At 40.8% G+C, this 12,239-nt stretch overlaps 1 protein-coding gene across 4 annotated transcripts in view; it reads left to right on the plus strand.

Annotated features, from left to right (window-relative positions):
• Positions 1-12,239, plus strand: part of KIF26B (kinesin family member 26B) — a 266,744-nt gene that overhangs the window by 206,826 nt on the left and 47,679 nt on the right. For all 4 annotated transcript variants that reach the window (XM_053382705.1, XM_053382706.1, XM_053382707.1 and 1 more), the window contains 3 exons: positions 1,023-1,285; positions 3,073-3,256; positions 6,487-6,646. In XM_053382705.1, the coding sequence (XP_053238680.1) occupies positions 1,023-1,285; positions 3,073-3,256; positions 6,487-6,646 (607 nt within the window). The remainder of the gene's footprint in view (positions 1-1,022; positions 1,286-3,072; positions 3,257-6,486; positions 6,647-12,239) is intronic.

Genomic DNA, 12,239 nt, shown 5'->3' on the forward strand with positions numbered 1-12,239 from the left:
CTTCAATATATCAGTCACTCTTGTACTTCCTGTAATTTTGATGTATTCCCTGAATACTTAACAGTGACCAGGGTGGGGGGATGTGTCATTCTCCACCTCACTTGCTCCTCACCATTGTTTTAGAATAATGGTTTAAAATCATGATGATTAGATGAAGGGGTGCTTATGGTTGAACACTAGTGGCCAGTATTGTTGTTGTTGTTGTTTAGTCGTTTAGTCATGTCCGACTCTTCGTGACCCAATGGACCAGAGCACGCCAGTATTAGTTTGAGAAAATGGTATCCATTCAAGATCATGAATGTTTATAATAATAAAAACTTACAGATCAATCGGCTTAAAACAATATTATTTCAAAACCTTCTCATTGTCATGGTTGACAGCATCCAAAGGTCTACCACTTGAATGGATATACTATTCTGAAATTTTATCTCTAGTATTATTTAACTTAAGATTGTAAATTTTATGTGGATGGACTCTGTATGCTGGTTCATATTTCCTATACATGAAAATGAAAGCAGTGAGCCTTACTTGCAGCTTTACAATTTAAAGTAGGTTGTATCACACCCAGTTTTACCAACAGAAGACTGAGGTACAAAAATGAAATCAAAAAGTTAATAGAATATCCATTCAATAGCTACAACTACTTTTCAAGTGTATTCCAAATCAAAGGGCGGAATCCAACATAGTGCTAAGTCTCTTGTTCAATCAGTGCAAGGGTTTCTCCTTCTTCAATATAAAGTTCTGCGCCTTCCTTCCCCTGCATGTACCCTATATCTGTTCTAGGTGGTCCCCCAACCCTTAGGAGCAGATTTGGAGAGGGCATGAACATGCATGGGGGGAGGAGAGGGGAGAAGTGATGTTGGGCAACCATTGACTGGACACAGTTGTGAATACGACTGAACAACACATTATTGCAGATCAGGATGTGCAATATTTTAAGATCACTCATAGGGTTCCTTTCTTCATATTTTCTGTTTGCAGTCATTATATTATCTTCCTTTTCTCTACTCCATTCCAAACAGGAAAATCCTACACGATGATTGGAAAGGATGATTCCATGCAGAACCTTGGCATAATCCCTTGTGCCATATCCTGGCTGTTTAAGTTGATTAATGAACGGAAGGAGAAGACAGGAGCCCGGTTCTCTGTCCGAATCTCAGCAGTGGAAGTGTGGGGAAAAGAAGAAAACCTGAGAGACTTGCTGTCAGAGGTGGCAACAGGCAGCTTACAAGACGGCCAGTCTCCTGGGGTCTACCTTTGTGAGGACCCAATTTGTGGCATGCAGGTGAATACAAAACTCTTTTAAGTTATGACATATACCAAGTGGTGTCATGTTTTTACTACAATGGGTTCAATTAAAAAAACCACCCAACAACCCTAAGCACAAACTTTTTCTGACTTGGAAGTGTTTACTCTCAGGCACACAAGAAACTTTATGACCTGCAGCTGCAGGGGCCATCTGCTCTCCTGGCCTAAATATTTGCGCCTTTGGCATAACTTGATGTTGAGCAGAGACCTCTGTTTGCTATAAAATGTGAAAGGATTCAGATCAAACAAAATTTGTCTCCTTCCTATAATAATTTCTCCAATGTATAACAACACACTAAAATATTTACAATATTGCACAAATAGCTGGAGGCCAATAATATGGCTGTTTATATCTTCACAAACTACATTATTTATAGTACTAGGCTTAGTAATGTTGTAGGAAGTATTAATAGCTACTTATTAATTGCTGCCAAGCTGTGAATGGGAGCCCTGGCCAAGCCAAGAACAACTCCCAGGGTTCTTCGGATAGGAACACCCAACTGGTTTAAAAACAACAACACAACACTTCCTGGCCATGTTGAAAGATACATGAGCTGCAGTAGCCGTTTGACTCCCTACCCCTCCTTTAAATTATGGCTAAATCCTCTAGGCACCCTTGCTGGCAGGAGTTCCTTGTAGACCTCACATCTGAAACAAAATACCTACTGTTCTGCACATACAGTGACTACTGCCCTTATGGTGTGGGATTTTACCTTGCACTGAATGTGTTGGAGAGATTTCCAGCAAAAGAGGAAGAGAGAAAGTAAACATTAATTATACTCAGAAATCCTGAAAACACAAAGGGCCACACAGACTTCATTCGGGGTTTCAGTTAACTTGTGCAGTCCGTACAGAATCATGCCAAAAAATTGTTCAAAGCTTTATTCAGTGCCTGCAGAAAATCTAAAGTTGCCCCTTTTACTACACCTCAGTTTATTGGCAAGCATGTTTGATAACTAAGCAGTCTTGTTTGAAACACACCAAGGTTAGGAGTCAAGTTAGAATTCTGATTGGGGATGGAGATGATCTTGAGCATGGCCAATGGTCACGGGTGTTGGGAGTTGTAGTCTAGCAACATCTGAAAAGCCACAGGTTTTGCACTTCTGTTCTAACAGAACATACACATGTCCTGACATTATGATGCTCCATGTTTCCCCACTCTCATAAGGGGCAGCAAATGATGTGCAGCAGGGATAGGGGAAAGCAGGATTGATTGATCTCAGGGGAAATAGAAATTATAGCTGTCATTTTAAGTAGGAACCATGTGTTTACTATCACACCTAGTTTGGACTTGGCAGAAGGTTTTGAGAAAGCAGATCTGCAAAGCAACTGTTAAGGGTCGGGGGAGTCTTACATTGTCCATTACAAGACATCCAGCCTCTCAACACATTTACTGGAAAGAACAGGGAAGTGTGGAGGTAGGCTTGCATGATGGTTACCTTGAAGGCAGATGGAAGCTAAAGTGTCAGTGACCAAAACCTGCCTAACTGGGTCTGAGAAACAGAAACCAGATCCAAAGGAGGACACCAGATTCAGCATCACAGATCTAGAGTGAAACACCTTGCTTCTTCGTTTTTGGGGTTTTGTTCATGTGAAGGCATTTCACTATGGGGATTCTCTTTTGCCAGAGACTTTCCGCAAAGCAGGATGTTCCCTAATCTTGAGCATTCTGTATTTTGGTGATGCTAACAGAAAGTACCTTGCCAGTACTGGATCTCAATAAGCACATTTTATGTGGTTTGTATCCTGTCGGTTGCCTTGCAGCTGCAGAATCAAAGTGAACTCCGAGCTCCTACTGCAGAGAAAGCTGCCTTCTTCCTCGATGCAGCCATTGCCTCGCGTCGTAGCAGCCAGCAAGATTGCCGGGAGGAAGATCACAAGAATTCTCATATGCTCTTCACTCTGCACATCTACCAGTACCGCATGGAGAAGAGTGGGAAAGGGGGAAGTAAGTCCCACTGTTTCCCTATCTTTTTCTAAGATATGCATATACTGTTGTTGTTTTAATGACTATGCATCTCCAGTGGCACGCTTGTAAATGTCCACGTATGCATATGCAAGGCAGTTCCATAAAACTGGGTGCACAATGCTGAATGCACAGCTCCTGGTGAATACGAGCTATGCACCTGAGCCATGCAGCAGGGCACTGGTACTGACTCCTGCAAAGATGTCAGTGATCATCCAGGGCTATAAGGGATCAATTAATACAATATCCTTGAACCTGGTCTTGTGGTGTAAGCTTTCGAGTACCAGAGTTATGGGCTGGTGACAGTCCGCCCCCATCAGCAGTCTAGCTGCAGTGTTTCAAATACATGAACCATTGTGGCCACACTATGTCATGAAATGTCTGTTCAGACGTGTCACTTTACCCTATAAATCTCCAAACTCTGCATTGGCTCATAAGGCTAAGTAACTCTTCTCCAACTGAAAAACTTTTCTCCCTGCCCTGCAACTGCCTCCCCTTTCCTCTGTTTACTTGTTTGCGACCTGCTGCCTGTCTCCCAGATGACTACTTGACTGCGCCAAAACTAAAAGCACAACCAAAGACATCTCTCTACTGGCAGCATTAAAATAGGGGCATTAATTTAGTAGATCTAATAAATGAAATCCTCTCTCTTACCACCAAGGGTGGCTCCCTTATTCGCTCGGGAACTTGAAAAGCTACTATTTCCTTTATGGGTATCATTAAATGATTGAACCATTTAATCCCAAAGGTTAGCAATTTTTGTATTATGTCAGTTTGAATTGCTATGTCTGATGCCTTCTAATAGGAGTTTGAATGAATATTTTTGTTGTTAATAGTTCTTTGGATTGTTTTTGATTCAGAAAATTATCCAGTACAAATACATACATGTATGGGTGATAGCCAGCATTAGTCATACACAGGGTAGACCTGCTGATTTTTATAAATCAGTTGAATAACACCCACCATAAATATAAACACAGTATCATAGTACACATACAATGTACATGAATCAAAGTGTCCAAACATATCATACAACTGAAATCTTTTTTTGTATGTATTATAGTAATAGAATTGCCAGACAGAACTTAACTCACATTGGGTTTATTGATCTTCCCCCCTTCAGGGAAAAGGAGGACTATGGATGCGAAATCTTTTAGGAATGAGAATGGCCCGTTTTAAGGAGATTGCCATTAAAGTCATGCAATTTTCTATGTTTTTTATGTGTGTGTGCGCACACACACTTTGTAATTACTTTCTAATGCAATTAAATGAAGAAATCCTATCATTTTCTCAAAGCTTGATAAATTATATCAAAGAAACGTCCCCCTGGGTTGCATTCATATTCCACCTCTGGGAGACCTATTGAGCTGGCTAGAGCCCGAGATAAGCTCTGATCTAGTCTAAAGTTAGTTGTGATTAGGCCCCCTTAATTTCTTTTTAAAATGCTGCTCAGTAACATTTTTTAGTATTAAAATTGAAATATTTAAATAAATAGAATGTTGTAGAATGGCTGGAAGCAGAATCTTACCTATCTAACAATCGATAAATAGGTGCCAGTTCTTCAAAAATTTTAGTGGGTGATATCCAATTTAAGTCATACTCAAAGCAGACCTACTGAAAATAATGGACTTAATTAATGGACTCAGACTAAGAATAACCTTGGGTTATTTTTCTGACTTCCATTTCTTAGTGTAACATGTTCACTTAATTGCAACATTTGTACTACATGCCATGCTCTCAAAAACAATTAGTTCATTGAGAATCTAGTAGTCTGAGGGAAGGGCTGGATGTTACAAAATTGACCACTAAAATTATAAGCAAAGCCTAATCTCCCAGCCAATGTTCTGTAATCTGCAATCCAAGGAAACAACTCTTTATATTCAAGATAGCATACCAATACTGGTGTATAAAACCTTGAACTTACAGTCCGTATGCTACCAAATCAAGGTCAAGGTTCTTTGTATAAATCTACAAGGCACTTGGCAACTTCAGTCCAGGATACACTAAGAACCACCTGATTCCTTATATCCCTGCCCAGTTATTGAGGTCTTTGGGGGAGTCACTATTAGTGGCCACTCCCATGACTCAGACACATGGCTCATATGTATTCAGTATAGTAGGCCCAATTTTGTGGTACTCATTCCTGACTGAGATCAGTCAGGTCCCCTCCTGGTTGAACTTTGGGGAGACCTTTTTCATTTCAGCAAGCATTTTAAGCAAGTTTTCAGATTTTGTGGTTAATTTAAATTGATTTTATCTTTATTTTATCTTTTGTAAACTTCCTGTATCCCACTTAGAGGCTATGATGTTAAGCAGTGTATAAATTGTTAAAATTAATAAATAAAACATCATGCTTCAGTGAACCTAACATCTACCTTTTTTTCTTTTGTACTTTGGAGTAACTATGGGTAGCAAAATATAGTTTATCAGCTACATTAATTTTCTAAGTATTTCTCAAATGCTTTTTGTGTGTATACGGAGCACAAATAATGACATTTATAATCATGAAAATTTGTTGAATAATGCCCTTTCACACTCACATTAGATGGCACTCTATTTCTGAGCATATAACACGTTGAAGACTGGCCTCTTTAAGTAGTGTGTCAGCATTTCCAACAATACTTTTATGAAATATTCAGAAGCCAGACATTTTTGAAGTGAGGAATATCAAGTGGTAATGGTCTTGAGCTTTTTAAGAAGTGAAAATTAAAAACTGCCTGTCTTATCAGGTAGTGTCTCTTGCGTTATTTTTTTTAAGCATATGTGGAATTCAAGCACATATATTAAAAGAGGCAATAACAGAGGAAAATGAAGTACTGCATAAAAACAACAGGCAATTTTTACTTGGCTACATATGGAGGAGTTGGGATTAGTCACAAGAAAGGGTTGAGAGGAATGAGTTTAACTCTCATGTTTGTTATTGCTTTAATGCTGGCTTCTTTGTTTTTGCTGTCTCTGCTCAGTAGGTTATAAAGATCATTAATTTCTCTCTCTCTCTCTCTCTCTCTCTCTCTCTCTCTCTCTCTCTGTGTGTGTGTGTGTGTGTGTGTGTATCTCCAGTCTTAAAACCCATTGGTTTCAAGGGACCTTATTCCCAGGAAACCACATATCGTATTCCAGAGTTTATATATTCCAACACCATACTTACATTAACCCATGAGAATCAGAATTCTGGCTCTTAATATCCCTCTCTCTCATTTCTTCTCTAACAGTGTCAGGAGGCCGTAGCCGCTTACACCTCATCGACCTGGGCAGCTGTGTTAAACCCCTCAGCAAAAATCGTGAAGGAGGCTCTGGACTTTGTCTTTCATTGTCTGCACTGGGCAATGTGATCCTAGCCCTAGTCAATGGCAGCAAGCACATTCCATACAAGTAAGTGATCTCTCACTGTGTCAGCTCTCTCTCTGTGTATTGTTGGCATCCGTCGGTCTCAAGAGACAATGGAAGAGTGTGCCATTGGGGGTAAAGTCAAACTGTTGGAGTGTTACAGCATCTGCTGAGGCTGTAGAGGCCATTAGAGGGGAGAGCAGTGTATCATTCCAAAATATATTCATTAATATCCTCAGCTCTGTTCAAGAAGTGGCAGGGAAAATAATTATAAAAATCAGTAGGGCAGTACGTGGTTGCATATTATCTGTCAACTATTCTAAGCAGCAGAGAAGATTCATTTTGGAGACTTGCCTTTCCAGTACCAAGAGAGATCTACTTAGTCTCATACAACAATCTTTTGGGTGCTTGCCCATAAGTAGTAAGGATCACCTTCAGGTGATTAGGTATAGAAGCTTTTTATAATTCGGAAGAGAGCTGAGTCTCCTTTCTTTCAAGTGTGAAATGACAAACACAGGTATGTGTGAGGCAGTGGGATACAAATTTTTCATAAATGTTGTTGGCTTATTTGCAGGGCCTAGATGTGCTTCATCTTGTTTGTCAGCCAGAGCTGCTACAGAAATTTGATCTTTTTGCTTATGATGCTGATGAAACTTTTATGATACAAAGCTATAAACAACAAACAGCTCATACAGAATAATAACATTGAATATTGAACAGAAGACCCTTTTCTAGTCCCATATTGCTAATTTATTTACTTGTTTATTTATTTCATAAAGTTTATACACCATTTGACTGTAATGAAACCCTCAAAACAGTAATAACAAGAACTGAACCCCACAAGTACCAAATTATATGTTAACATTTATCATAATTTCTATTCATGATCTTGCCCACTATTAATTTTCCAAATTGAACATACTTTTTGGGATAAATGGGGTCTCATTGTATTATTTTTGTAGCATAAGAAATAAAATCATTCCACACAACAAAATGTTGTGGTTTCACTAGCCCTTTGAAGTTTAAAACAATACCTCTAGATTAGGCTTTTGATAATATCAGTTGAAACATCTCTGTAATATCTGCATGTTTTTCCCCCTTTGAGCCTGAAAAAAGGCAGGCTGAAGAAAATGTGTGTGTGTGAGGGGGGTGGCGTACACCATTAGGCTAAACCTATAAGAAAATTGATGTTGTTTAAGTTGTAAACAGCTGTTTTTCTGGACAGGGAGAAAAGCACCACCCAAAATGTCTTCCACTCCCCATGCTGGCATATCTCTTGTTGCTGTGATTCACAGCTGTTATTCTACGCTTCTTCTGGGTTTCTGCAGACATACAGGTGCCAGAACACTTGTTCATGTTTGCATCTATCTCATGAAAAGAAACACAAAGCTTTCTCTCAGTGAGCTGTTACAGAATCTATTCCCAAAAGAAACATTTGGCCTGCTCATATCGCTTGCTAGCCATCATATAGAAGCAGTCCCAAGGATATACTTTAGAGCACACAGAGCTTGAGATACAGTGCCCAGTGTTGACTTCACTGAAGTGGTGGGAAACCTGCACAGCACTTTACATTAACTGGAGCCTATACACTCTTTGCACTGGTTCCCCGATTGCACTTGTAGCCCCATGGAAATGTTGCAAACATTTGTGTCACCTTTTCTTTCTCCAAACCTTTATTGGGCATTACAGATACAGACCATCTTAAAACATCCATATACAATACACACACACACACAGAGAGAGAGAGAGAGAGAGAGAGAGAGAGAGAGAGAGAGAAATATAGTATCAGAAATTTTCATTGGAGTGTCTTCCCGCTAAACCAAGGGTAGGCAACATAAGGCCCATGCGCCGGATGCGGCCCTATCACCTTCTCAATCCAGCCCGCGGATGGTCTGGGAATCAGCTTGTTTTTACATGAGTAGAATGTAGTATGGGGAATATGGCCACTGGTCCCATCACCTCCTGGCAAATAGAAGGGGAAGAAATGGAGGCAGTGAGAGATTTTACTTTCTTGGGCTCCATGATCACTCCCACTTCTTGGGAGAAAAGCAATGACAAACCTAGAGAGCATCTTAAAAAGCAGAGACATCACCTTGCCAACAAAGGTCCGTATAGTTAAAACTATGGTTTTCCCAGTAGTGATGTATGGAAGTGAGAGTTGGACCATAAAGAAGGCTGATCGCCAAAGAATTGATGCTTTTGAATTATGAATTGCAGTCCCATGGACTGCAAGAAGATCAAACCTCTCCATTCTTAAGGAAATCAACCCTGAGTGCTCACTGGAAGCACAGATCGTGAAGCTGAGGCTCCAATACTTTGGCTACCTCATGAGAAGAGAAGACTCTCTGGAAAAGACCCTGATGTTGGGAAAGATTGAGGGCACAAGGAGAAGGGGACGACAGAGGACGAGATGGTCGGACAGTGTTCTCGAAGCTACCAGCATGAGTTTGACCAAACTGCGGGAGGCAGTGGAGGACAGAGGTGCCTGGCGTTCTCTGGTCCATGGGGTCATGAAGAGTCGGGCACGACTAAATGACTAAACAACAACAACAGCGAGAGAGAGAGAGAGAGAGAGAGAGAGAGAGAGAGAGAGAGAGAGAGAGTTGTTGCTTTTTCATGTCAGCTCCTAAGATGGCGCCAAGGTAGTATGTGCTTATGAGAGCTTTGCAAAATTCCTTTTAATTACAAGATGAGGGGGGGTTGCCTTGCTGCCCCCCTTCTTGTTCCCTTTTTATTCTTTTGATGAAAGCAATGTTATTTTATGTGTTCTATCTGTTCTGGCAACCCCAGCGTCGTAAATTAGTTTTAAGGAAACCCAACTGTCTTGTAGCCACCACCCGGGTTTCCTGTCGGCTATATCTCCACACTGCTAGAACTTATTTTAAGGACTTTTAACCTACACAACCTTTTAATCTTTTAAAGCCCTTTTAAACTCCTCTGATCCCCCTAAACCTTTCAAATATTTTAAACAAACCGAGGGAGAGGAAGAATTGCCATTGCTGAAGAGACTACATCAAAGGAAAATTATGCTTGGTTTGGGGTTTTTTAATCTCTTTAGCCTCCTTTCTATCTCCTTGCCACCCACAAGTTAGCTGTAGACGTATCTGTACTGGAACTCCACCATTTGACCCAAAAGTAAGGCCCTGTTGATATACGAAGAATCCCAGAAATGAGAAGAGCAAAAAGACCCAGGTGTCCCGATATGGACAATGATACAGGGTCTTTTACACTCAAGCAGAGTAACTTGGACGATAAGTTTTGCCCCACAAAGAGCCTATATCTCTTCTAAAAAATCGCTCTAACTCTCTGCACAGAAACAACTGAGGAGACACTCCCTGGACTTAACGAGAAGGATAAGGCCATTACTCGCCTAATTGTGGCACAAAGGCTTATTTGTGTCACCACTGAGGGTCGTTGGGAATAGTGGGAGATTGCATTGCACACTCTTCCCACTGCTAGTGGTCAGGTTTGGGGCAGAGAAAAGTAGGACATCTATGCATCCTCCTTCACAGAGGACAGCCTTCTGTCTGAAGAAATCCTCTATTTGAAAACTGCCCAGTCCAAGACTAATTTATGGATCAAGAATCAAGGGCCTGGAAGTTGGCCACCAATAGTTTAGCATCTGGACGTCAAGCTGATGAGGTACACAGGTCACCTCGTCACAGTCCTCTGCACTATGGTGAGATGCACTGTATTTATGTTTCATTATAACCATTATTTCAAAAATCATATCTGTCCCTATGAATTAACATATGCAAACTTTATGCAAATCTGCGGCCAGTTTTTTGCAGTGTGTGAGGTGTAAGTGGCCACTGTGAGGAAAAGGAGGCGAAGAGGGGGCAGGAAGGGCTCATGGGTGGTTAAGAGTTGAGCTTGGGCCCCCAAGGAGTGAGTCTGGGCGTGATTTGGAACCTAGAGGTTCAAATTCAGAGGATTCACTTTTCCTGCACACATTTCAAATCAGTACAGAGCCTCATTTATTGACATGAACGAGGAAGCCTGCTCTAGGAATAAGCAATATAAACATTTACATCATGAAGCTTTATCAATAAAGGGTCCATTGTTTCTACACCAAGTTCTAAAAAAATCCCCACTAACTTCAAGAGAAGATTTTAAAAAAATGCAGTCTGTCATAACTAAGCTTTACAGAACTTAGTTAAGGCAGTAATGAGAAGATTTTTACTAAGATATGTATGGAAATGGTTGCTGCTGCTTTGTTTCTCTAAATGTGTTATATTATCTGTGTCTGATTTCTAAGATGAATGTGTCTCTGCGGTCCTCAAATGAATACACATTTGCACAAATTTCAGATACTAGTTTATACAGCTTAGTGTTAAAAAAAAGAAAAGAAAAGATGCTCGTTGCTAGGCAGCAATGGTGATAATTCATGGTAATGCTGTTTTGGAAATAATCATTTTATACAACATAATGACTTTTGGAATGCAAGAGATGCGTTTAGAAAAGTGTAAGAATTTATGAATCCTTTACTAAATAGCATCAGTTTAAATTTATTCTAGTGCATGAATCTTTGTTCTGGAGATGCATTTGAATCCTTTTGCATTTTTTACCCCTAGTAGTACCTATCAACATGGTTTGGGACTACATTGGGGTGCATTTCTATAAGTAAACTATAGAGGAACGGCATGTATTTTTCATCTTGTGGTGCAATACTCTGTAAAAATGGATTGCAGCACAGAAGAGGTGGTGGACCTCAGGCCCAGGGGCCAGGTGCAGGCTCTCCCTCTATGTGAGGTACCTTCTCTTCCTGTTCAAGCCAAGTGGTTCAGGCTTAGAAAGTGGATGGATTTGCTTGCAGGCTCTTGGTTGGAACATTATTACACATAGGAAGGTGCATAGAGAATCCATTCCAACAGGATACATAGGAAGAATTGTATGTCTAGTGGCATTTTGTTTGAGTAACATTTGATCCTATGATGCTTTGAAGTTCTGCCGAGTTAAAAATGATGTCAGGCAGGAGATGTAGTTAAGGAAAAGAAATGAAAAGAGGGGAAACTGCTTTACTACTCTTGTGCTATCGCTTGTGTGCTTGGAAAGAGGTTTGTCAGGTCACAGAATATGTGATGTTGTACCTGTCAGTGCACTAGAAGCACTTGGCTCTCCTCACAGCTGCCCATATGATGAGCCACAGAACTGCAGTTTTGAGCATCTCCCTAGACCAGCAGTTCTCAACCTGTGGGTCCCCAGATGTTGTTGGACTACAACTCCCATCATCCCTGAGCTCTGGCCTTGCTAGCTAGGGATGATGGGAGTTGTAGTTCAACAACACCTGGCGACCCACAGGCTGAGAAAGGCTGCCCTAGACAGTGTAGGGTTCTCAGGCTTTTGAACGGCCCCACCTATCCGCACCGACTATTGAGCCCTTCCAGGAAGACACAGAAAATGCTTCTAACTTGGGCTGAGATTTTGTTAAACAAGTATTCTCCCTGGCTCTAGGACCTTTTGGTGCATACTTTGGTTTTCTCTTTCTTCTTCTGTGACTCCTAATGTTGCTCCTCTGCTCTGACACTTGGCTTCAGTGGGGGAGGAAGTGGGGTGCAGCGGGTGTGGTCTGGTCTGGGTGTCATCACTGGGGGGGTGACAAAATGAGAAAAATATGAGTTTAAAAAATAAAAATTGG

Source organism: Podarcis raffonei, chromosome 3, assembly GCF_027172205.1.
Source record: "Podarcis raffonei isolate rPodRaf1 chromosome 3, rPodRaf1.pri, whole genome shotgun sequence".
In the NCBI taxonomy this organism is placed as follows: Eukaryota; Metazoa; Chordata; class Lepidosauria; order Squamata; family Lacertidae; genus Podarcis; species Podarcis raffonei.